Source organism: Helicoverpa zea, chromosome 9 (assembly GCF_022581195.2).
Source record: "Helicoverpa zea isolate HzStark_Cry1AcR chromosome 9, ilHelZeax1.1, whole genome shotgun sequence".
NCBI classification, from domain to species: Eukaryota; Metazoa; Arthropoda; class Insecta; order Lepidoptera; family Noctuidae; genus Helicoverpa; species Helicoverpa zea.
Genome location: NC_061460.1, coordinates 9,594,354 through 9,619,408, shown reverse-complemented (window position 1 = coordinate 9,619,408; position 25,055 = coordinate 9,594,354). Strand labels below are relative to the sequence as shown.

The window sequence follows — 25,055 nt, the reverse complement described above, 5'->3', positions numbered from 1 at the left end:
ACAGTTGGTACCAGTATATTATCACAGTCTGACATACAAATGTATGAAGGTTTACTAGGCAAATGAAAGGGAATGACAAATGACAACTGACGGAACAAGAGGGAACAGAAAAACTCCGACCTCAATTAACAATGTGAATAGGGTTAAGGGGTTAATCCTTACCATGCTATTATTATGGATGCAAAATTAACTGTATTTATGCTAGTCTGATAAAGTAAGAACCAAAGGAACGAGGCATTGTTCTTGTAAATTAAAATCGCTAGATATGATTTAGATGACTTCTGAATTGGAATTGACCGCTACCAAACGCATCAATTGTTGTCACAATCAATTGACCCGTGAATCTCTTAAACTACAAGCTCGCTTACCAAACTTAAATGACTAATGTTCTCATACATTAGATTCTACATATCTGTTCTTCTAAATCACTGCTCGTGAAACATATTGGAATTGTTTAAGCTCTATTGGAAATTCGGCCGCAGTTTCAAAGGATTATAATCATGTAAAATGGATAGGCAACGCAAACATTATCAAACCGGAGTTTGGAGGTTAAATTATGATTTTGCGGAGCTCGGTTATGGTATCAACAAAACAGTAACTATCTATGTATGTTGATACTATTATTTCAAAACTCAAATTTAGTCAGAGTAGAATTCAATTTTTTCATTATCTCCCGGGTCATTTGCCACTTATGTTGGGGTCGGCTTCCAGTCTAACTGGATGCAGCTGAGTACCTACCAGTGTTTTACCATGGAGCCTATCTGACCTCCCGGGCAACCCAATACCCTTTGGTAACACTGATTGTCAGACTTGCTGGCTTCTGACTACCTGTAACGACTGCCAAAGATTTTGCCCTCCGAAACAAATGCTTTTTCCTAATATTTAATGATAAATTAAACGGTAACGTATTCTAAAGCTACTTAGATTGAAAATTCTTCTTACCTGTAAGGCACTAGGCCATACACAGGACGTGTCTCCAACGACTTCCACAGCTACGGGCTGATACTCCGCCAGGTCTGAGGCACAGGATCCTTGGGAAGCTGAAGCTCCATACTGGGCGACTTGGATGCTAATGGTCGTGCCGCGAGGACAAATGAGTGTGACCATCTCTTCATCACAAGCTGCCTTCTGGTGCGTTCGAAGAGTGCCCAAGAGCAGTTCTGTGAATAAAACAATAGAAGATCAGTACCATCCGATATAATAAGAAATATAAAATAATGTTAAGCAAGTGTTTATGTCCCAAATGTTGGTATTGCTATTTATACTCGTATATGTTTTTGAAATTTTTATTATACCTATTATTTTTTTTATACTTTGATTATTTATATGGTAATTTATATGGTGGAACCATAAATTCCAATACCAAAACCACGATAAAAGTGCAAAGACACAAGCCAGGCCGCGGGAGAATTGTGTACATAATAATCGCTTCAATAATACCTATATGATTGTTTCAGTCGTTACCAATTAATTTGCGATAGAAATTCTATCGCAAATCTTTCATTCAGCGAACGTATTGCGATTAGCTAAGCAATTTAGGGTATAACGAGGCCGATTACTAGAAATAAAGCTAAATGCCCATTTTAATTAGATTGTAAGCAATTACCATTAGTAGTTATAGGCCTGACTCCTTGTTATTACGTCTAGTTGTAATAATAATTATTGGAATTATGATAGCTAGCAGCAATTCGCTGTGTTTAACACTAGAACCAGAACTAACACTGTGAAATTATGAGTTGACTATTTTTGTCCTGTAGGTAAGACATAATAAGCTCCGAGCTCGATGTACCTATTAATTCATAAGTTTGAAGAATTTGAAAGATTGAAGTTTTCACGAAGTTAAATAAAAAATAAAATCAACATATTTGCAATGATGATTGTAATAAATCAAACAATTCACCAAATGCACAAACAGAAAAGAAAAACAAACTCATACATAAAGCAACCGCGAAAAACGCAAAAGGGAGTCAAAATACCTCCCCATCGTTCATAAGCCGCACAACATATTACTGAAACGCCAACAACATAAGGTTTCTGTAGAAATGTCAGATAAATTCTTCCATAAAACACATTCTGAGGTTTAAAGCTGCTGACAGGTCTATTTGCCTTAGAGCTCAGCTGCGTATTGAAAAATAAAATGAAAATACAAGAGGTCCCCCAAGGACTATGTTGGGCCCACCGACGATTTATCAATCTTCATTTTGCTCTCAGGAGTCGGTTTGGAAATTTTGTTTGCTTTGGACAAGACGCATTATTATGGACCCATATTCTCCGTTGACACTTGTTTCTTACATGTTGTTATTATTAACTTTGTTAACACTTACTTATGTGGGTTGTTGTTAACAATTTATTTCATTATCAATAATGTAGTCTGTAGAATTAAGTGTTGCTATTTCAATTGAAGTATACAAGGAATTCAATTACAGGAATCGAGTAGTTTACAAAGCCCTTACAGCTAAACCATTTGACCTGAAAATATTCAGGGCATATTTTAAAACTTTTCCTTTATTAAAACGGCACGTGTATTTGATCAAAACTCAAGATTTTTACTGTAAGTAAATATTTTTCGAACGTCATATTTTCCTTCAACAATAGAGGTTCAGGTTCTATAATTATTCTCAAGATCTCATTAGAGTCATAAGGTCAATAGTACAGTAATTTTGGATGTAATAACACTAATTGGGTTTTTATTAGGGACATAACAATTTGAAGACTGTGTCGGAACCTCAAGACGTCTGCGTGAGTGGAGGAGTCGTAACGATGTAGTTATGACCAAATGTGTTGTTATGGTCTTGCTTGAGTAGTGTGACGTCATACTAGTTTGCTTGCTAAGGAGCTTAGAAGATTTGGAGTGTACTATATTTTTGTTTTCATTTAGACCATTAGGCTAAAGGGCTACATGATTTCGAGAATCGAAACAATATTTAACGATAAAATGTTCAAGTCTTGTAGCAAACAAGAAGCAACCCAGATTTCAAATTTCAAAATGTTATACGGTTTTACAAATACTTATCTAAATACGTCTGTTTAATTTTTTTCTAGAAACACAGTCGATTGAATATTTTGTCTTTGAGTTTTGCGACTTTAGTTTGTCTATGCATAACACATGGCTTCAAGTGCTACTTTATTTTATTTTTTTTTCTTATGAAAGGAAGAAGCACTTGATGACTTAAACAACCCGAAGCCCATTGACGGAATGGCAGCATATTTTGAGGTAACGAACAAAAATGCAACTTAACTACACGTATATAAAGTTGAAGTTTCAATGTTAACGGTAATTAAAACAAAAACTTACTACCGGTAGTCGCATATGTATGTAGTCGCTTTGGTATAAGACCGAAGAAGTTTTCGGTAAAGGTAATTTTTTTTGGATACCATAAAAAGTAGGTACATAAGCAAGGCTTCTATTGTCGCTTCTGATATCGTCTCGTAAATTACTACGGGATCTGTTATCCCATCAAATAAAATCCAACGATCTCTTCTAATATAATAAATAATAACGGCCTATCAAACGCATATCCAAACTTAATACTAATTTATAATGTGTAATAAATCTTAAGAACTGTTTACCTTATCTTTATAAGGCCACACGTGTACATAGTTATATATATTGCTCCCAGATTATATTTTATGACGTTTGGTCTTCTCTTGTTTAACACATGTAAGGGCCGATAGGTTTTTGTTTTTGATTGTGAAAAGTAAGCATCATTTAATTTTGAAAGTCATTTACATTATGAAGGTTTTTTACTTGGTAATTTAAATGAGAACTCGTCTAAGCCGAAATGACAGACAATAATATTTTGCGTATTTTGAAGTAATGTGTATACCCTACGTACTTATAGGTACCGTAAATTCGTACCAGAAGGAGATATAAATGTTCCTTTGTCTACTTCCAAGGTTAAAACATTTTAAGGAAATAATAAATTAAAGATATTTAAATGCAATAAATAAAACCATTGAAACTCGTTATTGAAATCAATCAAAAGAATATTTATTTGATAATTTTATACAAAGCTCCAATTTTTTGTTCGTAACTTATAGCTCAGTATAGGCTCTCGTAAAAAAATACTGCTGCTGAGCAGCCTTTTCTTTCCAATAAGAAATCTATTGAATAAAATATTTTATTCATAAATAATACCAGACAAGGGTTTTAATTAAATTACAAGACGAAAAACGGGAGAGGCATAAAAAATAATGTGGGTATCAGAAAATTGCTGGCCCCATTTTTATAGCTCGACATCGATTGCCCGAATCTTGGTTTCAAACTTGATTAGTCGCGAAATTTATTCTATTACTGTGTTTAGTAACTGTGAGATCAGACCAGTGAACCACAAATTAAAAGATATGTCTATTGTAATGTCAAGCAAACTCTAAAAGTTTCGCTTTGATTAAAATCCGCACAAGGAGGACTCAAGTTATTTAGTGATAGTATTATACCAATTAGTGTAGGTATATGCATTTGAATGAGCATATTCTTTACATGTCATCATGTACCCTTGTACGCATTCTAATATCCCAATGGGACGGAAATCCGACATGACCGGATAGAAATCAGGCGCAGAGCCGATATTAATTAACGTGCTGTCCCACGCATGAGCTTATCATCACCAATTTCCAGACTCCGGATTGCTCTGTGAAAGTTTTTAAAACCTATAAGACATTGCCAGACCCAACTATTTATAGACATCATAATCAAATCATTTTATCTTCGCGTTTATCTTAGACTCTTCCTCAAGTACCATTATCTACAATTTTCCTATCAGCAACTTATCTTGTGTCCTTAACTAAACCTTTCAATAACTCAAGCTTATACAGAATCACGAACAAATCTGTGGGATTAACAAAACCCGTGAACTGTTAAATATTGGTCGGCGTAATCCCGAGGTAGCCAAACAACGAGCCATTAAGGGGATGGTCTATTTATAGTGAAGATCGTATATCATACACAATGAGAGCCATGCATGGCTGTCAGATTGAAAGGAAAAACTTGACGGAATTAGTTAAGCAAGGGTGTTTGTGTGTTGAAAAACATAGTTAGTGGGTGTTTTTGTTGTTTTACTTAATCTATTTTTTATCATAGAATTACGTCATCGAAACAGTCATATTAAATTGGAATATTAAATGTTAGTAGTCTACTTTGACAATACGAAAATATAAGGATACTAGTTTACCAATTTTTATTTCTACACGCACCTTCTCATTACGTCATTGAAGATCGAGATCGCGTATGAATAATCAGATAAGCAATTTTTTTTTTCAAAATAAACACAACCACATTATACAAAATTTAGTTTAGCACGGTTGCCCATCCATAATATAGACTTGTGAAGCACAACTTAACTTCCAACGAGCCATTAAGGGGATGGTCTATTTATAGTGAAAGAGATCGTATATCATAGACAATGAGAGCCCTGCCTGGCTGTCAGATTGAAGGAAAAACTTAACGGAATTAGTTAAGCAAGGGTGTTTGTTCGTTGAAAATAGTTTCTGGGTATTCTTGTTGTTTTGTTCGTTTCACAGTAATGTGTTGGTTGTACTTGTAAGAACTCAGCTTTTGTGAAATACTTGTCATAGAAATACTTAAAAAACAATAAGAAATTCGATCTATATTCAGCAAGTAACTTTGAAAGAAAATGTTACCTAACAACAAAGTGAAGACTACGTTAAACATTTTTTTTTTCAGGACGAGTTTATTCACCGCATTCATTATTGAAGGTCGTTATCACATATATATAAAGATTTAGAACTGTTTGAAACAACTACATTACTCTTAATGAATACAGTCTAGTTACCCATCCATAATATCGCCGTGTTAAGCACAACTTCCAGCGGCGATCAATCAACACGCTCGTTGTCTCTCCCTGCATACGTTCCCAATGTGATGTATTTATAGAAACAATCTCATATTTCTCTCTTGATGAGAGGCGTATAATAAGTCGCACGTGGCACGCGTCTCGGATGAATGGTAAGCGGTAGACAGTAGCTGTGTAGAAATGTATTGAGATTTAACTTTCGCTACAAGTTTTTTTGGTAGGTAGGTAATCTTATTTTTAGACTAATATTAAATGCGATATGGCTACGTTTGTTAAGTATTACATTTTTACGGTAAAATTAAATGAAATTACGTTTGGAAATAGGTGGTACCCGTCTGGACATTTGATAAGAGCGGTAATAAACTCCTCTGCGTGTGAAACCGCGATAAAAGTTAATCTTATAAACATTTGTTATTTTCTCGTTAATATGTACCTATGTTTTTCTGTCATTGAACATCCTTGGCAGTCGTTACGGGTAGTCAGAAGCCAGTAAGTCTGACACCAGTCTAACCAAGGGGTATCGGGTTGCCCGGGTAACTGGGTTGAGGAGGTCAGATAGGCAGTCGCTTCTTGTAAAGCACTGGTACTCAGCTGAATCCGGTTAGACTGGAAGCCGACCCCAACATAGTTTGGGAAAAGGCTCGGAGGATGATGATGATGTACCTATGTTTTTAGTCAGACATTAAAAAATATATATATTTTGATTTTTATTGTACAAAAGAAACTATGCAGCTAAAAAGCTATATTTAACGTTAAGAAAAGTCTACTAAAATATTTTGTAGCACAACACAAAAGATTTTATTTGTATGCTTAAAATGTTACAGAATGTAACAGTACGTTTATTCGCTCATAAAACGGTTAAAGTCCCATATAAGTGTTGTCTGTCATAAAACGAATGTGTGGTACAAACACACTTCTAGTACTAGCGTTTAGGGTTAAATGTATCAGAAACACTATCATTTTGTACACTAGTTGTGTACCGCAGACACATAACACTTGGTTGAAATTCGGACTTAATATTGTGGCTCTTCTCTCGGTATTCTACTCTATTTTTTTAATAGTATGTAACTTTTTAAATAAAAATGTAAAATTATATATGGCTTATTTTTTAATGTTTTGGCCATAATAGATTATCCAATCTGTACTTTATTTCAGTTACAGAAAAATAAAACAAAACTCAAAAAACTCAAAATTCCTATAATGCTCCTCATTTATATTCTACGTGTCCCCACACAACTCTATTAACACATTCATTAATTTAAAAACAGAACAACATTCAAAAAAAGAAGAATCGAACGCAAAGACATTCTTTAAAATTAAAGTTTCAAAAAAGGTCACTTATCTCATTATTTCTGTGCAGCATTATGTTTTAAATTTAGAACGGGGCGCATCTGTTCTGGTTAGCATGCGCTTAGGGCGTCGGGAGTAGTTGGCCATAATGAGAGTTGAACTTGATGAAGACAGCGTTAGTAGCTCATCAATCTTTGTCACTATAATGTTGGATGGCAACTGAACCGCGACGTGACATCGTAGTTTACGAGAAATGTGCTTATTTCGGGTTTTTGGTGCTGTTGTACCTGGGGAAGTGTAGAGAGGTGATTTTTTTACATCAGCTTCAATGTTTTTGGTGAAATTATACTGTGATATTGTATTCTATTTTTGTTAAAGTTACAATGATGGGTCTTCTCTATGCAAAATAAAAATATTGAAACTTACAAACGCTCACAAGTTTTAATAAAGTTCCCACAAACAAGACTGGCAGGAGCAAAACTCGTTAGCTAACGTAAAAAATATTCTTTATTGCCTCCAGTAGCATTTTTAAGTGAGCGGAGGTAAATGAAAAACGAGATTTTTATTCCAACTACAGCGTTACATGACGGAAAATGTAATTATTAATATTTAAAAAGCTGCGTGTCGCTGTAAAACCCTCAGTCGAAGGGATTTTTCAAAGGGCCACAGATGAGGGTCCGCGCTCTAAAGTCCAATAAAATGTCAGACCTTTAAAAGAAAATAAAGGGAAAAGAGAAATTTGGTCTAATTAATAGACACCTTAAAAGTATTGTTACTAAAATTTGCTTTAATTAGTCTGGCAATCTTTTTTGGTTTCAGTCTCAGGAAACCATTAAATTCTTTTACGCGGCATTATTTTGATTACCCACTACATTTTCTTTTTTTCGGGGAAATGGTTAATGAAATTGTCGGAGAGATACTTTTCTATTAAATTGAAAAGAGTCGACAGTCTGTGAAATATTATAGTAGATTATAGGTCAAGTGATTCCATTGTTATTAAAAAGTATACACTGTATAATTTTGTACCTTAAACGTAACCAAATAACTACAACATCTATTCTGAAGTTTCTGAGTTTTTTTTTTGAACAGAGAGAGACATACCAGTTGTAAGTCTAAATAAAATCTAGTGAAAATATTCTAACGTGTGAAAGTCAATAGCAAAACCCAATTTCAGAGTAAACCATAAGCTTTACGAGCACGAAAATAAATAGCTGCTAAAATTTCCTAGACACAAAAAAATGAGGTGCTCAGTGTTCGCAATAAAAACAACGTCCCAAAACACTAAACAGCGAACCAACGAAAGAAAAAATAACACGTGTGCCACCAAATACACGAACAGACAATCAAAAGAGACCACATTGAGGCTAAAATAACACCGTTTATTTATCCTTAAAAACCGTTCCAAAGAACCAGCCAATTCATACTAATTAATGTTTTAAAAGCTCACTTGGATCTCCCATCTTCACACTTTTTTTAGTCTCTCAAACATCCCTTTGTATTATCCGATCCGTAAACACGATTCTCTTTGTACTCTTATTCTTAATTCTGACACCAGATGGGTTTTCTATTGAATGGAATTCTATTTTTGTTTTTATTTACTTCCTTTTTGATCTAGTTCGAAAAATGAGTTTGTGTTTTTTCGTGTATTTTTTGGTCGTTTCTCAATGAATGAGTGTCTGTGCAAACGGTTCTTCATTTGTTTTATTCGATTCATAAATGAATACCCCTGCGTATGGGGATTGTGATTATAGTCAATAATGCATTAACCCGTTGTGTATCGGAGCATAGATATACCTACAAGAGACGCAACTGGTTTCATAATTAACGACATACAAGGGTTCAAAATGTATAAAAAGAGAAAGTCTTATTGGAATTTGCAAGACCATGAGTTACCTATTTGGTATCAAACTTCGCAAAAACGATTTTTTCAAACTCATCAATCCCAAAAAATAACAAAGGAACTTTTAAAATAAAAAAAACAGTAATTGATTTTAAAATGAAACCTTTTTGAAGGGTGATGTAAAAACAATATTATTTAAAACGAATTCAAAGACGTTGACGTTTCAAAGAAAATACAAATTCTTTTCTTTTATAATCGTTTTGTTATTTCTAGTTTTACATTTCTGCTGTTATGGAAATAAATCTAATTAAGTAAAATATTGAAGGATCATTTGAATAATTGCTAAGCAATGGCGTCGTAACAAAAAGTATATTTTTGTCGAGCTAAGTGAGTGAAATACTTAGCATTATAATCCCTACTAATATTATAAAGTAACCGTCGGTCTGTCTGTCTGTTACGCTTTCACTTCTAAACCACTGAACTGATTGTAATAAAATTTGGTACAGAGATAGAGTTGACCTTGAGAAAGAACATAGGATAGTTTTTATCCCGGACTTTTGAAGAGTTCTCTTGGAAAAGCGATATAACCGAACTCGTAGCGGGCGAAGCCGCGGGCGGAAGCTAGTAATTACTTACTGAAGAAGGACAGGTTAAGCTTAGATATAGGTGAGGTAAGAAAAAGTAAATTTGATTTTTTTTTACAGAGAAATAAAAGACTTAAAACACTGCATTTGTCGACACGTAATCCCTAATCGAAAATAAACCTCGATCTCAGTCGAGAACGGGATTTAGCTAATGCCAGCTGGAGTTTCTTCTCCCCAAATACATTTGTGGTAAAAACGTAGGAATATAGAACAAAAATATACTTGGTTGTTTGTAGAATTTTTTTAAAGAAAAGTTGTCAGGTTTATTTGAAACCATGCTAGTAGGGACAGTCGTTTATTTACATTTCTTTGATTAATTTCATTTTTCTCAGACACTGTTCGTTGGCAACATACTGTATCCAGAATTGTACAATTTTGCGTCACTTAAATGTTTTCACATGACCATATTATTAAATCATAATCAATAAATTCACACGTCATAACGAAAAAATCTCATAAAGTTTTACGTTTCTGAAACAATTTTTTGTTCAGTAACCTTTTACTGTTAAAGTTTTGACAACTTTAATGGGTAAAATAAAACTGTTATTGTAGCTTTAATTGTACTTTAAAAGACTTTTATTTTGGACTCATACTGAGTTAAGATTATATTTATTTCTAAAACCTTTGCACTAATATTTTATTAAAAAGAGAAACTGGCCACTTCTTTTAATACTAAACTTGTATCTGCATCACAAACTAGATTCAAAATTCGAATGCAACTTAAAATAAAATTCAACCAATCATGTTCCAAATCCATATTCAAAACAAGAATTGTGCTCGACTATCGTTCTAGAACACTGACCTCGATTTGAATTCTTACCGTAGAAATATAGGTGAGAGCAACGATCAGGTAATACATAGATACACAAGTACTCATCTTGCACAAGTTGTAGGAGTCAGCCGAGCGAAATGGGTCAGTGAAGTGTCGACGATGACACTATACACATATCTAGGTATAACGTATGCACTAGTGTAAAACTATGTTAGGTACGCCTTTATTCCCCTAAGGAGACGGCGCGCGTGAGTACGCATGAGGCTGGCGGGCGCCATTTTTGCGATTGTCTATGGAGTTACGATTGCGCGGGAATTCTATTTGCGTATTATTATTTTTCTTTGTGTTGTATATTTTTTTATTAAAAGCTCAAAGGTTTTATGACAAGTTAAAACAGAAAAGTGTGAAATAATATATTAATTTAATAAAACAAACATTTTAAGCCAATTATGTAGTAAAATAAACTAAATCCCGTTTTTTAACTTACCTCAATTAAACTTGGGATTACACGGTAAAAATACGGTAGTAAAAAAGTCCCCCGGCTAACAACGCGGCCATAGTAAAAAAATAAACTTTTCCACAACATAAAGTCCACGTTTTATTGCCCAAATCTTAATTTTCCTAATAATTAATCTCAGATTGTGGGGAACCCTTGCGAAAACGTTTCATTCGGAGGAAATAAAAAAAAAGTTGTAAGTACAGTCGTACCTGTTCCATAATTCACAAGCAAATGGACCTGGACTTCTTTTAATTTGTTCCCCTTTTTTCACTTCCCTACTCATTATGAATAAAACATTCAAAGGGTTGTGATTGTTTTATAAACATTTACATTTTCGGAGAAGTTTTCCGAACAATTAAATTCTTTGCTCGTGACAAACAAACCATCAGAAAGCTTCAAAAGGATCTGTTCCTGCCAATGCTGGTTCTGCTAATGCCAGCTGGAGTTTCTTCTCCCCAAATACATTTGTGGTAAAAACGTAGGAATATAGAACAAAAATATACTTGGTTGTTTGTAGAATTTTTTTAAAGAAAAGTTGTCAGGTTTATTTGAAACCATGCTAGTAGGGACAGTCGTTTATTTACATTTCTTTGATTAATTTCATTTTTCTCAGACACTGTTCGTTGGCAACATACTGTATCCAGAATTGTACAATTTTGCGTCACTTAAATGTTTTCACATGACCATATTATTAAATCATAATCAATAAATTCACACGTCATAACGAAAAAATCTCATAAAGTTTTACGTTTCTGAAACAATTTTTTGTTCAGTAACCTTTTACTGTTAAAGTTTTGACAACTTTAATGGGTAAAATAAAACTGTTATTGTAGCTTTAATTGTACTTTAAAAGACTTTTATTTTGGACTCATACTGAGTTAAGATTATATTTATTTCTAAAACCTTTGCACTAATATTTTATTAAAAAGAGAAACTGGCCACTTCTTTTAATACTAAACTTGTATCTGCATCACAAACTAGATTCAAAATTCGAATGCAACTTAAAATAAAATTCAACCAATCATGTTCCAAATCCATATTCAAAACAAGAATTGTGCTCGACTATCGTTCTAGAACACTGACCTCGATTTGAATTCTTACCGTAGAAATATAGGTGAGAGCAACGATCAGGTAATACATAGATACACAAGTACTCATCTTGCACAAGTTGTAGGAGTCAGCCGAGCGAAATGGGTCAGTGAAGTGTCGACGATGACACTATACACATATCTAGGTATAACGTATGCACTAGTGTAAAACTATGTTAGGTACGCCTTTATTCCCCTAAGGAGACGGCGCGCGTGAGTACGCATGAGGCTGGCGGGCGCCATTTTTGCGATTGTCTATGGAGTTACGATTGCGCGGGAATTCTATTTGCGTATTATTATTTTTCTTTGTGTTGTATATTTTTTTATTAAAAGCTCAAAGGTTTTATGACAAGTTAAAACAGAAAAGTGTGAAATAATATATTAATTTAATAAAACAAACATTTTAAGCCAATTATGTAGTAAAATAAACTAAATCCCGTTTTTTAACTTACCTCAATTAAACTTGGGATTACACGGTAAAAATACGGTAGTAAAAAAGTCCCCCGGCTAACAACGCGGCCATAGTAAAAAAATAAACTTTTCCACAACATAAAGTCCACGTTTTATTGCCCAAATCTTAATTTTCCTAATAATTAATCTCAGATTGTGGGGAACCCTTGCGAAAACGTTTCATTCGGAGGAAATAAAAAAAAAGTTGTAAGTACAGTCGTACCTGTTCCATAATTCACAAGCAAATGGACCTGGACTTCTTTTAATTTGTTCCCCTTTTTTCACTTCCCTACTCATTATGAATAAAACATTCAAAGGGTTGTGATTGTTTTATAAACATTTACATTTTCGGAGAAGTTTTCCGAACAATTAAATTCTTTGCTCGTGACAAACAAACCATCAGAAAGCTTCAAAAGGATCTGTTCCAATCAAATTCACGTCCTTTTGAAGTCGGTCATTCGGAGAAGATACTCAAAGAGATAGTTTTACGATTAGGGAAGGAAAAAAACTGAGCTACATGGATGGACATTTATGTGTTTGAAATGTACGGGCCCAAGCCATGCGCCCATCAAAACGGTTTACGACTTACATGGCCAATAGGAGAAACTGCCCCCACCGACTGATTTATAGTGTTTCCGTTGAAAAACATAAAGAATACAGCTGCAGACATATTTAGCGGTTAATGGGACGTTTGACTTTAATAATGTTGCTTTAAACAATTTAATGTTGCTTCTTGGGGGCCTATTAACGTTCTTTCGTTTCGATAAATGAAACAATCATGTGCGTTTATCGTATTAGTATGCGGTTCCTATATCCTAATTTCATCCAATTTATTATTTAAAGGAATGTGAAATGATCCTTCTCCGTGTGAGAGGAGGCCAGCAGTGGGACGATAAAAAGGCTGAAACAGTAACAGTAAAATGATGTGCTGATGACGTATGAAATGCTCCGTAATTTATCTACTATTCTACAATATTATATCTCTCGTTGGTCAAGTAATAACAAGCTCGAATACTAGACATAGGTGACTGCAAATGCCTCGCTGTATCAGCAAAGCATTGTTGGCTTTAGAATTATGTACCGGAGAGTCATGTGGAATTTATCAGAAACCCGTAAACGGATTCCTGATTTAAACATAACAGGTAAACTAGGAACTCTAACTATTCCGTCGCAATGTCATGATTATGAAATATTATGAGCACGGTAAGTATAAAATATTATTAACTACTTTTGATATGTTTATTATTTCACAGAACGGCAGGACGACTTAGAGGATTCGGTTTCTAATAAAAGAAATGATAGTCTTTTCCCATTAATATCTGGAATCAATTTCAAAGTTGACGCAGACTCATACACTCAGACATACGATTCAAGTCCATGCAGTTGAACTAATCTATCCTTTGCAATGACAGTTGCGTCAGTAACAACAAAATTGTTTACAGTATAACCGAGCTCAGCTACGACCACTTTTTACGGCTTGAGCGTTAAAAAAATAAACCACACCAAATGCAGACTGTATATTTTGTCACGGTTTGACTGAAAAAGAAATAAATGATTGCTTTTTTTGGTCACCCGAAATATGAGTTGACAGATGGCTGTGGCTTGGTCATTGTCAACAGCCCTTTTACTATTCCACTGCAGAATATACTCCTCTTCACATAAAGAGAAGGAATGTGTGCTAATCACCACGCTTGCTCAAAGTGGATTGACGATTTCTTCAGACTTTTAATTGCGATTCCTCTACGAAATTTTCCTTCATCGTCAGCCACTGATGTCTAAGACACACTTACGCACTTACACAGCATACAAATGTAGGTAATAAAGTTAACAATTTACAGTAGGTATCATGCCTGTTTTGGCTTACCTCTGGCTTTGTCCCCTCAGCACCCTTTAGGGTCTTACATGTGTATCTCCGACCGCAAAGCTATTCACTCGGGTGAGGGAACCGAGCTGTGAATAATCTTTGCAAAATACGTGCCCAAAATTATCTGGTCTGATGATTTTGATGTCTAATGCTTTATATTCACGGAGATTTACGATATTGCGATTTATATTTAGACTAAGGTTGTAATATGTGACTTTTCATAAGCTGGCATGATTATGTTTTATTTCTGTTCTTTATTAATAGCCACATCTACAAGAAATGTAAGGGCATTGTTGCCATTCTCAGAATCAAAGCTGAAATGGTTGTTATGCTTTGTCTCCCAAAATCTTAAATTATGTTTGCATCAGAATAATATGTAGCTGTCCATCTCCGAGCTAGGTACAAAGAGCTTCTACTGTTACGCAAACGAGTACATATAGTTAAGTAATCATTTACCTAAAGACGTTGACACAAAACTATCAAACTTCTATCCATTAAAATTGATGCGGCGCAAATTGAATGTAGTAAAGTAATACTCATTAAGTCTACATTTCGTCCATTGAAATCTCGACTCTTTATTCGTTCCAATAAGCAAAAGCTTCTTTGTCTCGTATTTTTGAGCGTTAATAACAGTTCTTTCAATTTGTGATAATTGCAGACGTAGTTACGACGTATCTAGACTATAATTGGGATGCTTCGAAAGTTTTACGTCATTTGTAGATTTGAAGCTATACTATGTCTGTAAGTAGAAGTATAGTATGTATGTTATTTCCTTTTGTCTCAATCCATCCAAAGGTTATCTGTAAGAGATCGCTTTTAGCGATAAGACCGCATATTGTGTCAGCGACTTCATTTTTTTTTCTTTTTTTCTTGTTGATTTTTAATGGGTGTGCATAATAAAGTATATATCTATCTATCTATCTATGTCATCTGACTCCTGATAATGCGTGTCTGCAAACTTGAAATGTAGAAATAACAATTTCAAACTGTGAGGTCAAAATGGAGTCCAAGTTCAGGTCAGATAAAGATAATAATTTGGTTCAATCGAATAGATTTAAAGGGTTTATCGCTAGTTAGAAATGTTCGACCATAAGAAAGATAATTTTTTGTACACTTTACTGGCTACCGATAAAATTCAGATCTCAATCAGATTATCTGATGACTCAATACCGAGTTAATTGGAACTATAGAATCAGAACTGCTGAAAATTAGGTTTAGAGAGTTACGTTTAAAATCTGCTGACTTAATCGTTCTCGTAATTTGAGTCAGATTATTAGGAAAGATTTAGTAGCTCTCTCTATCTATCTGAAATGTAATTACATATTAATGTTGTACTGAAAGGATTTTATATTGGTATAATCATAAAGACTAATGAAGTTCGTAATGTGCGACCTTACTTCGGTCAAGGTCGTCTGAATAAGTACACGGCTTATTAAGAATTAGATCAATTTTCTCATTTATTTTTATTTACGCTTTTCTATCGTCTGTTTCATTCAGCATTTGTTGGTTAATAATATTCAGTTATTCTTGTACTCATAATTATTTATTTTAATATTATTCCAAGTTATCTAGCTATAGTCTGCAGTATAAATAAGAGGAATCTTTGTTTTAGTCCGAACATTCGGCTAACATCATTTTCCAATTCATCTTTCAATATTCATACCCCAAACCCTATATTTCTCAAAAACAATTATTGTGCATTCATTCAAACCTAGATAAAATTACAGTTAAAATCAGTTCATAATGGTATTTAATAACTTTAACACAACTGCCAGAATTCTAGTCATAATATAACCTCATCTAAGCAGCATATAACGTTAATTGTCGCGTCCCACTCACTGCGTATTCCGCCGAAGAAAACTTAAGGTACTTTCTCAACTAAGTTACCTAAGTTTTGTGTATATTGAGCCAAGAACACATGGGCATTGTCAGGATCAACTTAGAAACTTGGAACTCAATCACGTTCTGAGCCTAAAGTACTTGATTGCCGGGGATTGAGAACGAAATGTAGGTATGTGATAAAATCGTGGAGAACAAAATGACTAGCGGAGGTGCCATAACGGAAAATCTTCTAAGAAATGTTACTATGTCTTCGCTCTTATACGCCATCTTTGGAACCGACTATTTTTTGGAATTGGTAACAAAAATCGTTGACAGATCAGAGAACCCGAACGAATCATTAGTTCACGCGTAACTGGTCATGCCCACCGTACCTACTTGACCTAGAAGAAGGCGCCTGGCCTACCTGCATTATGGAATCTCCGTTCATTTTTCCTTACTCCGTAAATAAAATATTTCATTTGTCTTAGAACGTTCTTACGTCTTTTGTTACGAAATGTATATCTTATATTACGAAGAAATATTTGTAACGGAATAATGAAGGTTTTGTCTCTCGGAATATGTTCGAGCAATATTTGTATTTCTTTGTGTATTTTTCCACTGTTAATAATATAATATTTTGCCATGTGGGTTTCTGACGTTCTGACGACGAATCTGATGATGAGAAAGCTTCATATAAAATCCACATCAATATTTATATTGAGGCGTAAAAAAAACGACAATAGCTAAATAGAATACTAGATAAGCCCATTCCTATTCCAATTTCAAAAACTGTATCACTAGAGTACCTTCCAAAAAATCGAAACCCGCCAACAGACTCTCAAATCTATAAAGAGGCCCTGAAAAGGCACAGCGAACCATTGACCCCCATATAAAACATGAATGGTATTAACCTTAAAACCTTAAAACCCTTGTTTTTTATCACATGGAGATAGCCCGCCCCTACTTACAACCCCGAATGGAAACTGAAAGAAAGCTTCAAAGAATACGTTTGCGTACATTGCGCGACCCAGTTTGCTGCCGACCTTACCGTACGCTCTGACCGTGTAAGTTTACGCTAAGGCAGATTGCAAACTTTTAGTCGGCCGATAGTTGGTTAAGTCTCTGAAATCAGTATGAAGATAAATAGAAGTACACACTAAATAACGATTAGGTATTTGTTTGGTAGCAAACACCTTTGTATCTAATTTTTTTATTTCCTGTCTTCTTTCTTTATTATGAGTGCACAAAAACCTAACGCTATATAGAACCTAAAATCTAACGCGGACGAAGTCACTGGCAGAAGCTAGTAATAAATAAAAACGTGGATTTTCTAAAAAAAAAGTTTTCCAGCTACCGGGCCTAAACAGTCGACCGACAGTTGACCTGGTGGCTGGTATTTTTTTTTTTAAGAAAATCTTGATTCCAATCAAAGTTTTCAGTCGTTCTGATACCAACTATAGTTCGGCCATTCAGAGAATGCGTTCCTGACACGTCGCGATTGAACTGACGACGTAACTTTGCAATGGCGTTGCAGTTACGATAAAAATATTTTTGCTGGTTGTTTACCGTTTTAACAATTGAGGAGCATTAAAACAACATTATTATATCAATAATCAATGAATGTTATTACGTCGTCAGTTCAATCGCGACGTGTCAGGAACGCATTCTCTGAATGGCCGAACTATAAATACCTAATCCTTGTAAAGTGTGTACTACCATTCATCTTCATACTGATTTACGAGCTCAAGCAAACTATCGGCCGACTAAAAATTTGCCATGTGCGGGTCTTAACGTACGCTCTGACCGTATGAGTTTACACTAAGGCTCACAGTGTATGTCAAAAGCTGGGAGTTAGATATCCCATAGATATAAGTACCACCTGTTTTTCTTTTGTGCACTAAAAGTTATCAGTAACGCGATGTTAGTAAATATTTTTCTCGTGTGTTTCTTATTACTTATGTGGCATACTTTAAATGTATAAAATATAGAATGAATATAAATCTACTTAACTTTCAACGGAAATGGCGTAATATAACATGATGACGCAATTAAGTTAAAGTTAATAAGAAGTTTGAAATAGATACTGTTTGCATATTCCTTCGCTATATAAAGACAAAATATATTACGGCACGTCTTTGAAGTTCCTCAAATGGATTTATGTTGAAATTGAACAGCTTTGTAAATAAAAACATAAATCATAAGCAAGTTTGCCTTGAAGATTTTTATGACGAAGTTGTTTCTGTAAACTAGTAAACTTTAAATTGACGGCTGTACTTTGCCTCTTTTGCGTAGCCTTTTTAGTTCCACAGATTTTTTTTTCTTCTTTTTACAATAATTTTGTATAGGTAAGTTAAGTGGTAGTCTTAATTTTATTAAAAACTCAAGTTGCGTTGAGCATAAAACATTTGTGTATCGTCCTGTAAATAAAAAATAACGAGAAACACAACTACACTAGAAAACGAACAACCAAAATCATTCAGCGAAACCACAAAAAACAAAACTACGTAAAACAACAGAACAAAGAAAACAAACAAAAGCGATTCGAATAAATAATACAAAAATCGAATAACAAATCATTTTTCCACTTCAACAGATTCAAAATGTATATCTGCAGTAAACCGTTGGTATTTTTTCAGTGAACCCGTTCGGATTACGTGGCAGGCAAGTGGTATTTATTGCCTACTTACACCGCAGTGGCAGGAAGGAACGATTGAAACAAACGATTGCTAACACGCTACACGTCATCCATCGCGTTCTCTTGTTTTAAATCCTTTGGATTTCTTTAAATCTTTTGAAGTGTGATTTTTATTTTATCTGGTTAACTGCACTTTCACACTTATATAAAGCAATATTTTTCTTATCTGAATCGTATTGTAAGGACGTTTTTTTTAAACAATTGACAATTACCTGTTCGAAAGACGACAACTGGAACCAAGCGAATGACTTTTTGCTCGCATTGTCAGCGTAGAGAAACTGAGCGTAAGTACAATATTTTTATGCGATAACATTTTGCTAGTGTGAAAATTTTCTAGAGCCATGATCAAGTTATTGATCGTTAAGTGGGAAATAATTTATACATAAATAATACATTCAATATAAATGATGGACGACTTAATCAAATTACAAAAAAAAAAAGATCAATTCCGTTTCACACTCTCTCACTTATGAAGCTGCACTGACATGCACTTTCCCAAGGGAAAAAGGGAGGTATGAAGGTAATAACTTCAGCAGGTAATGTATCGATATAATGGAGGTCGATGAATGATAATCTCATGAGGCAGCCTCGTGGAATACAGGACACACGTGTTATATCGGTTTTGGATTACAATGTCGCTTTTAAAAAACATATATCATGTGTATTATAGCATCAATACCTATTTGCGTTTTACAAAGGCCTTGAAAGTTAAATATTAACAGTCGAGTTTTTTACCTACGACTGTGAACATTCTCTCCAATTTAAATTGCATTCGTCACCTGAAAAAACTGAACTATTGGTTGCTTCCAAAAAGGTTTTAAAAGGAAATTGAAAAGCTGCTAGATGTTGTATCAACGTTCAGAGCAGTTTATGTGTGAATGGTTAACGATTATTGCCGTTTCGGTTAGCTCCGTACTCAGAAAGGCACTCTAAGCAATTGTCCCGGTTATTACTTGTACTTTTCAAGCATCAACAGGTACCCATAGTGCTTGTCAAAAGGTTTAACAAGCAGTCTACCAGGTAAATGATCAACTCAATATACATAGGTAGAAGCGAAATCATTATAAATAATAATGAATTGAGTAGAATTCTCTTTGATTCTACTATACCTAATCGTTACCCATATTTTCTATTTTCAGAATAGTAGTTGTAGAACTAGTAAAATCCCATCATTTCTTATACATTCACTTTGTCACAAAATAATGTAAATACGCTAATATATAATTTCTGATATAATTTTACCTGTAATCTTCGAAGTAACAACAAAATTATAATGCATGTATTACAAGTGGTTTTACAAAGTCTGGTTCATAACACGACACTAATGAACACGCAAGAACTAACATGTGGTTAATTATGGTAATTAGACTTGTGATCTAGAAATACTTCATGTTTTAAGATCTTAATTAATGGGCTTAGAAAAAATAACTGCTTTAGTAATGTAATTTGAATATAAGCTAAGCAACTAAGTGTAATAAAGACTTCCTTTTTATATTATTCGATAAATTGAACCGAGATTTAATTCAGATAGTGGTTGATAACATCGAGTTTTCTCTTTCAAATAAATATTATTTTTTCTTTGAAAGACATGAAGAGACAGCCAATTGAATTGATGAAAAGATGGTGAAGTGACAAAAATGAAATTCGTGTTAGAGTTCAATAAACGCTCTGATATGCCTTGAAAAGCTAAAAAACATCTGGTGACACCCTAAAAATAAAAATATTATACACAAAGTTAAAGCTGTTAACACAAAGCTAATTAAACTCAAATCCTGTCTTTGACAACGAAATTAAAAACTTGTTAAGAAATGAACACTTTTTAACCCTTCCAGGACTCAATTGTTTTTTTATCTAGCACGTAAAAAAAAGGGACGATGCTCACGAAACCCTATTATGAGTGACAAGAAGAAAAAAAAAACAACTATTAATGGGTGCTTTTGACAAGTTATTTTAGTTTATTTCCGCTACGGAACCCGTTTCGAGCTGTCATCTTCACGACTATTAGTCGGGGCGCTTCTGAAACTGTCAGGCGCGCAAATGAAACTTATTCGTAGGGAATTTCGGCTTGTTTTATAAAGTAATTATTTTAATCCATTCCGTGGGGTTTTGACGTATAATCGATAATTGGTTTTGTTGGGAATTACTTATTAATTTTCTGCCGATATTGTTTTGATTGTTTTTGGGGAATGCATTATATTTATGTCAGAATTTAAACAAGGATTTCTAATTCCAAGTTTCTGAAATGTCAAATTATAAACGTTGCTTTTGAAATAACATTAACTTCATATTTCAATATATTTTGCCGACCGTTCCGAGAAAGGTTATATTCCCTAAAAAACGAGCAACAAAAAATGTTTGGCCATCCATTGTTATGTAAACTTAGTTTAATATTTTGTTGTGATCCTCGTTTAGCGTCCTTTCGATCAATCATCGTGGAACCCCGTGTCAGCACTAGGTACATCTTAAAAGATATACTATGCCAGACCGTAATCTCGACTTTATCTTTGTTAACAATATTTTGTACAGGACTTCTAACACATGAAAGAATATTAAAAATGTTGATAAAAGCCAAGTTCTTGTAAACAAGAAACATATCGTTCCAATGTGTGCTTTAGAATCGGTGTCGCTCCTATTCATTTCTCTCGAATTGCCTACATATACCGTTGCTACCTACCAGCTGCCGTTAGTTGCTTGCAATTGCTACTCCCGTAGTTTTGAAAATAATCTTCTTATTAACTAAATTGTTTATTACTTCACTTTGTACATTATTTTGAAATATAGCTAGGTTTCATTTATTGGTAGCAGCAAAAGCTAGAAGTACAGTCTCTAGCTTATTTTCTTACATTATTGGACTCTGTCAAAAACAAAAGCTAACCTAGACTACAATATGACCACATTCGGAAACCAGGAGGTCTACTATCGAACATGTTTTCGAAACCATTTGAGTTCGACCAACAACGTTTTTCATTTCACAAAACGGCAGAACGAAACGGTACCTATATAAAGTTTAAATCGAAAGCGCGTTTCATTTGGAACTTGTACGAAGCTGCCGTATTTTAAACCTCTCCTATTTTGTGGGCAACTGCATGCATTCACCGAATTAATTATGCATTTACGTTATTTATTGGCTGGCCTTTGTTTTACATAATAGTGAATTATTTGACAGCAATTTTGGTTTAGTTGCTCTAGCTTGTATATTCATTAGTAGTTGTAAAACATAATATAAAGTGCGTCCTACAAAATTTCATATATTATTCAACAAAACTTTTGTATAGTTCTCTGACATTCATATATCTGAAAAAAACAGTCGAGTCTAAACTTTACATAATCTATGGCTACACAAATTCCCTTAAATAATAAAACAAAAACGTCTAAACTGGAATGCACATTAATTGGCCGCTTTCGTGCTGGCTAACAAACGACCATGATTCTTGTTCTACAAAACAATTGCAGAGCTCATTAGCAACAGTGATGGCCAGAAATTCGACTGGCACTGCAAAATCAGCAACATTTCAAAATTATTATGTCAATTCAATTCCATGTTATTCTGAATTTTGAACTCGGTTTGGCGTTTTACAACATGCCAGTTATTTCAATTATATTTTTTTGTTTATTTTATGGCATCGTCGATGTTTCCGTAATTCCATTTTTGAATAATGACGTGCATAATACACCATTTAATTAGACATCAATTCAAAGTCATTCGCCAATCATATTAAAGCTTAAGCACTATAGACATTTCCACTCCAAAATTCTAATAAACCCTAAAAAGAACAAAAGAAAATCTAGAAAATGGAACCTTCATAAAGACGTCTTAAATCACAGCAGTCTTAAAACAATTGCTTCATACCCACTGTAAACGTTCGGCCATTTATTTTTTATCATATATGTACGTACGTACCTACAAAGCGAGCATAAAGGCTGGCTATAAAATATAAATAATGGCTGGTATGATAGCCCTGTCGACTTCACCGCGGGAAAACTCGAACACCGTATAGTGTAGTCTTTTTTCCCAGTACAACTAGATTATACTGCGAGTATCGTACTCGTAAAATGTGACGTCATGAACGCAGACATGTTTTTGTGGAATATTATTAATGTTGGTCATACGTGACATTTAGTGTATGTGTATATAGTTTCATTATTAATGGTGGTGGAAACTTTTAAGATATTGTTTATGGCAACATAGTTGATTACTGTAGATAACAAAAAAACTAGGTCTAAAATATATAGTTCTTAAAATGAATATTTAATTAGATGCGTACAAGAGCTACATTTCTACAAAACAAGATTATCCTAAGGTCGTTGCAAAAGGGTCCTGACCCCGAAACATGTCACTTTTCTTAATGTAGACATGTTACACTCGCATTAGAGACATACGAATATGAATTTTTAACTATATGTTAAAAAAATAATAATGTTTAAAAAAAAGTTCGTCTTCGATTTTCAATCGGAAAAACTCGGAACAAGCTCCCGTCACACACACGAGCAACTAAGAAAGGTGACAAACGCATTACAAACAACGGGAGAGAAAGTTGAAAACTTAACCGGAACACATAAATAAATAAGATGGTATTGACACGGTCAAGTTTTCTTCTTCTATCTTTACTTGTGTTTAGTTTTCTTCTGAGATTACTTTATCTGCACGTAACGGGTTAAAAATCTTCTTAAAAAAAAAATAGAATTTAAGATTGATGTTAACAGTTCCTAAATTATATAGATTGGTATAGCTCTTTTCGTGGTGGTACTTAAAAAAGTCGAAAACGTTCCATCTCATAACCGTAATTGGCACAAGATGAAGTTGAGTTTCCAACAGTCAAAAATGTAATTACAATTTCTAAATTGAAAAATTTGCTAAGTGTAATGTAATGAGAATTTTAGATGAACGTCGTAATTTCAGATTAGCCTTCCAGTCTGCCAATGCTTAAAATATTTAAAGTTCCTCTTCCATTTTTTTACTGAAATGGTTAAGAAATGTAATCTAGTAATATAATTTTTGAGAAAAATTAACTGCCATAGAAAGTGAATAGGTATATAGGGCTGTTCTTTGAAAGAACATTTCACTGTTACACAAAAGCACAAATTAATGTCTTCTACTTATAATAATTTGTATGAATAATACATAATATGTACCTACGTAAGCAAAATATTTCAGTCATAATCTATTCATTTATTTTAGATCATAACCATAGCAGTACTTCAAAAACAATAGAAAAAGAACCATCCATAATGAGTATCATTAACTGGAAAATAATTAATTGTCTCATATCTCAATTTGGAAGCCATCCACATCATTTATTACATATACCTTCCATTTGGCAATTAGGCAGTTCATTCCAAATCAAAACAAAGTGGGTAAAGGACCAACCTCTCAAGTATGAGGGCGCGGGTTCGATCCCAGGTCAGGCAAGTACCAATGCAACTTTTCTAAGTTTGTATGTACTTTCTAAGTATATCTTAGACACCATGGACTGTGTTTCGGATGGCACGTTAAACTGTAGGTCCCGGCTGTCATTGAACATCCTTGGCAGTCGTTACGGGTAGTCAGAAGCCAGTAAGTCTGACACCAGTCTAACCAAGGGGTATCGGGTTACCCGGGTAACTGGGTTGAGGAGGTCAGATAGGCAGTCGCTTCTTGTAAAGCACTGGTACTCAGCTGAATCCGGTTAGACTGGAAGCCGACCCCAACATGATTGGGAAAAGGCTCGGAGGATGATGATGATTCCAAATCAAAACAAACTCAGCTTTTCCATAATGAAATTATATTTAGAAAATTAATTAACTTTCTGGAAGGTAAAATTAATATCTGTTGCACGCAATATATTTTGCGAAGCCTATTAAATATCGCACTGTTTAGCATCGGACCCAATCAGTTTCTAAATTTATAGTCATCATTGCTTTTAATTAGGTTCGGCACGAATTTGAATACGGAAAATTATGATTCGAATTTCTCGCTCTAATTTCATTTTAGTATGTGTGTTTGTGATTATAGATTTCCTTGATGATGTACAGTTCAAAATTAATGTTATTTGAGAACAATATAATGATTTTGAACTGTTAAAGATGTATGCAGAGTAAAATGATTTGAATTTAAAGAGCTTAAAATATTTTTGTCTTTCATGCACGTAGGATCAGCGATCAATTAGATGTTTAACAAGGCAGTTATTACAGTAAGAAATAATATAGAATTAACTATCCTTATGTACCTTAATTTATAATGATTATGTACGAGATTATGAGTTTTATGCACTTGATACTGTATGATTTTATTGCAACAGA

General features: G+C 34.0%; 1 protein-coding gene across 1 annotated transcript in view; it reads right to left on the bottom strand.

The window, feature by feature from the left end:
- LOC124633362 overlaps positions 1-25,055 on the bottom strand; it is a 99,383-nt gene that overhangs the window by 36,266 nt on the left and 38,062 nt on the right. Inside the window, exon 3 of the mRNA XM_047168555.1 lies at positions 943-1,160. Within this exon, the coding sequence (XP_047024511.1) occupies positions 943-1,160 (218 nt within the window). The remainder of the gene's footprint in view (positions 1-942; positions 1,161-25,055) is intronic.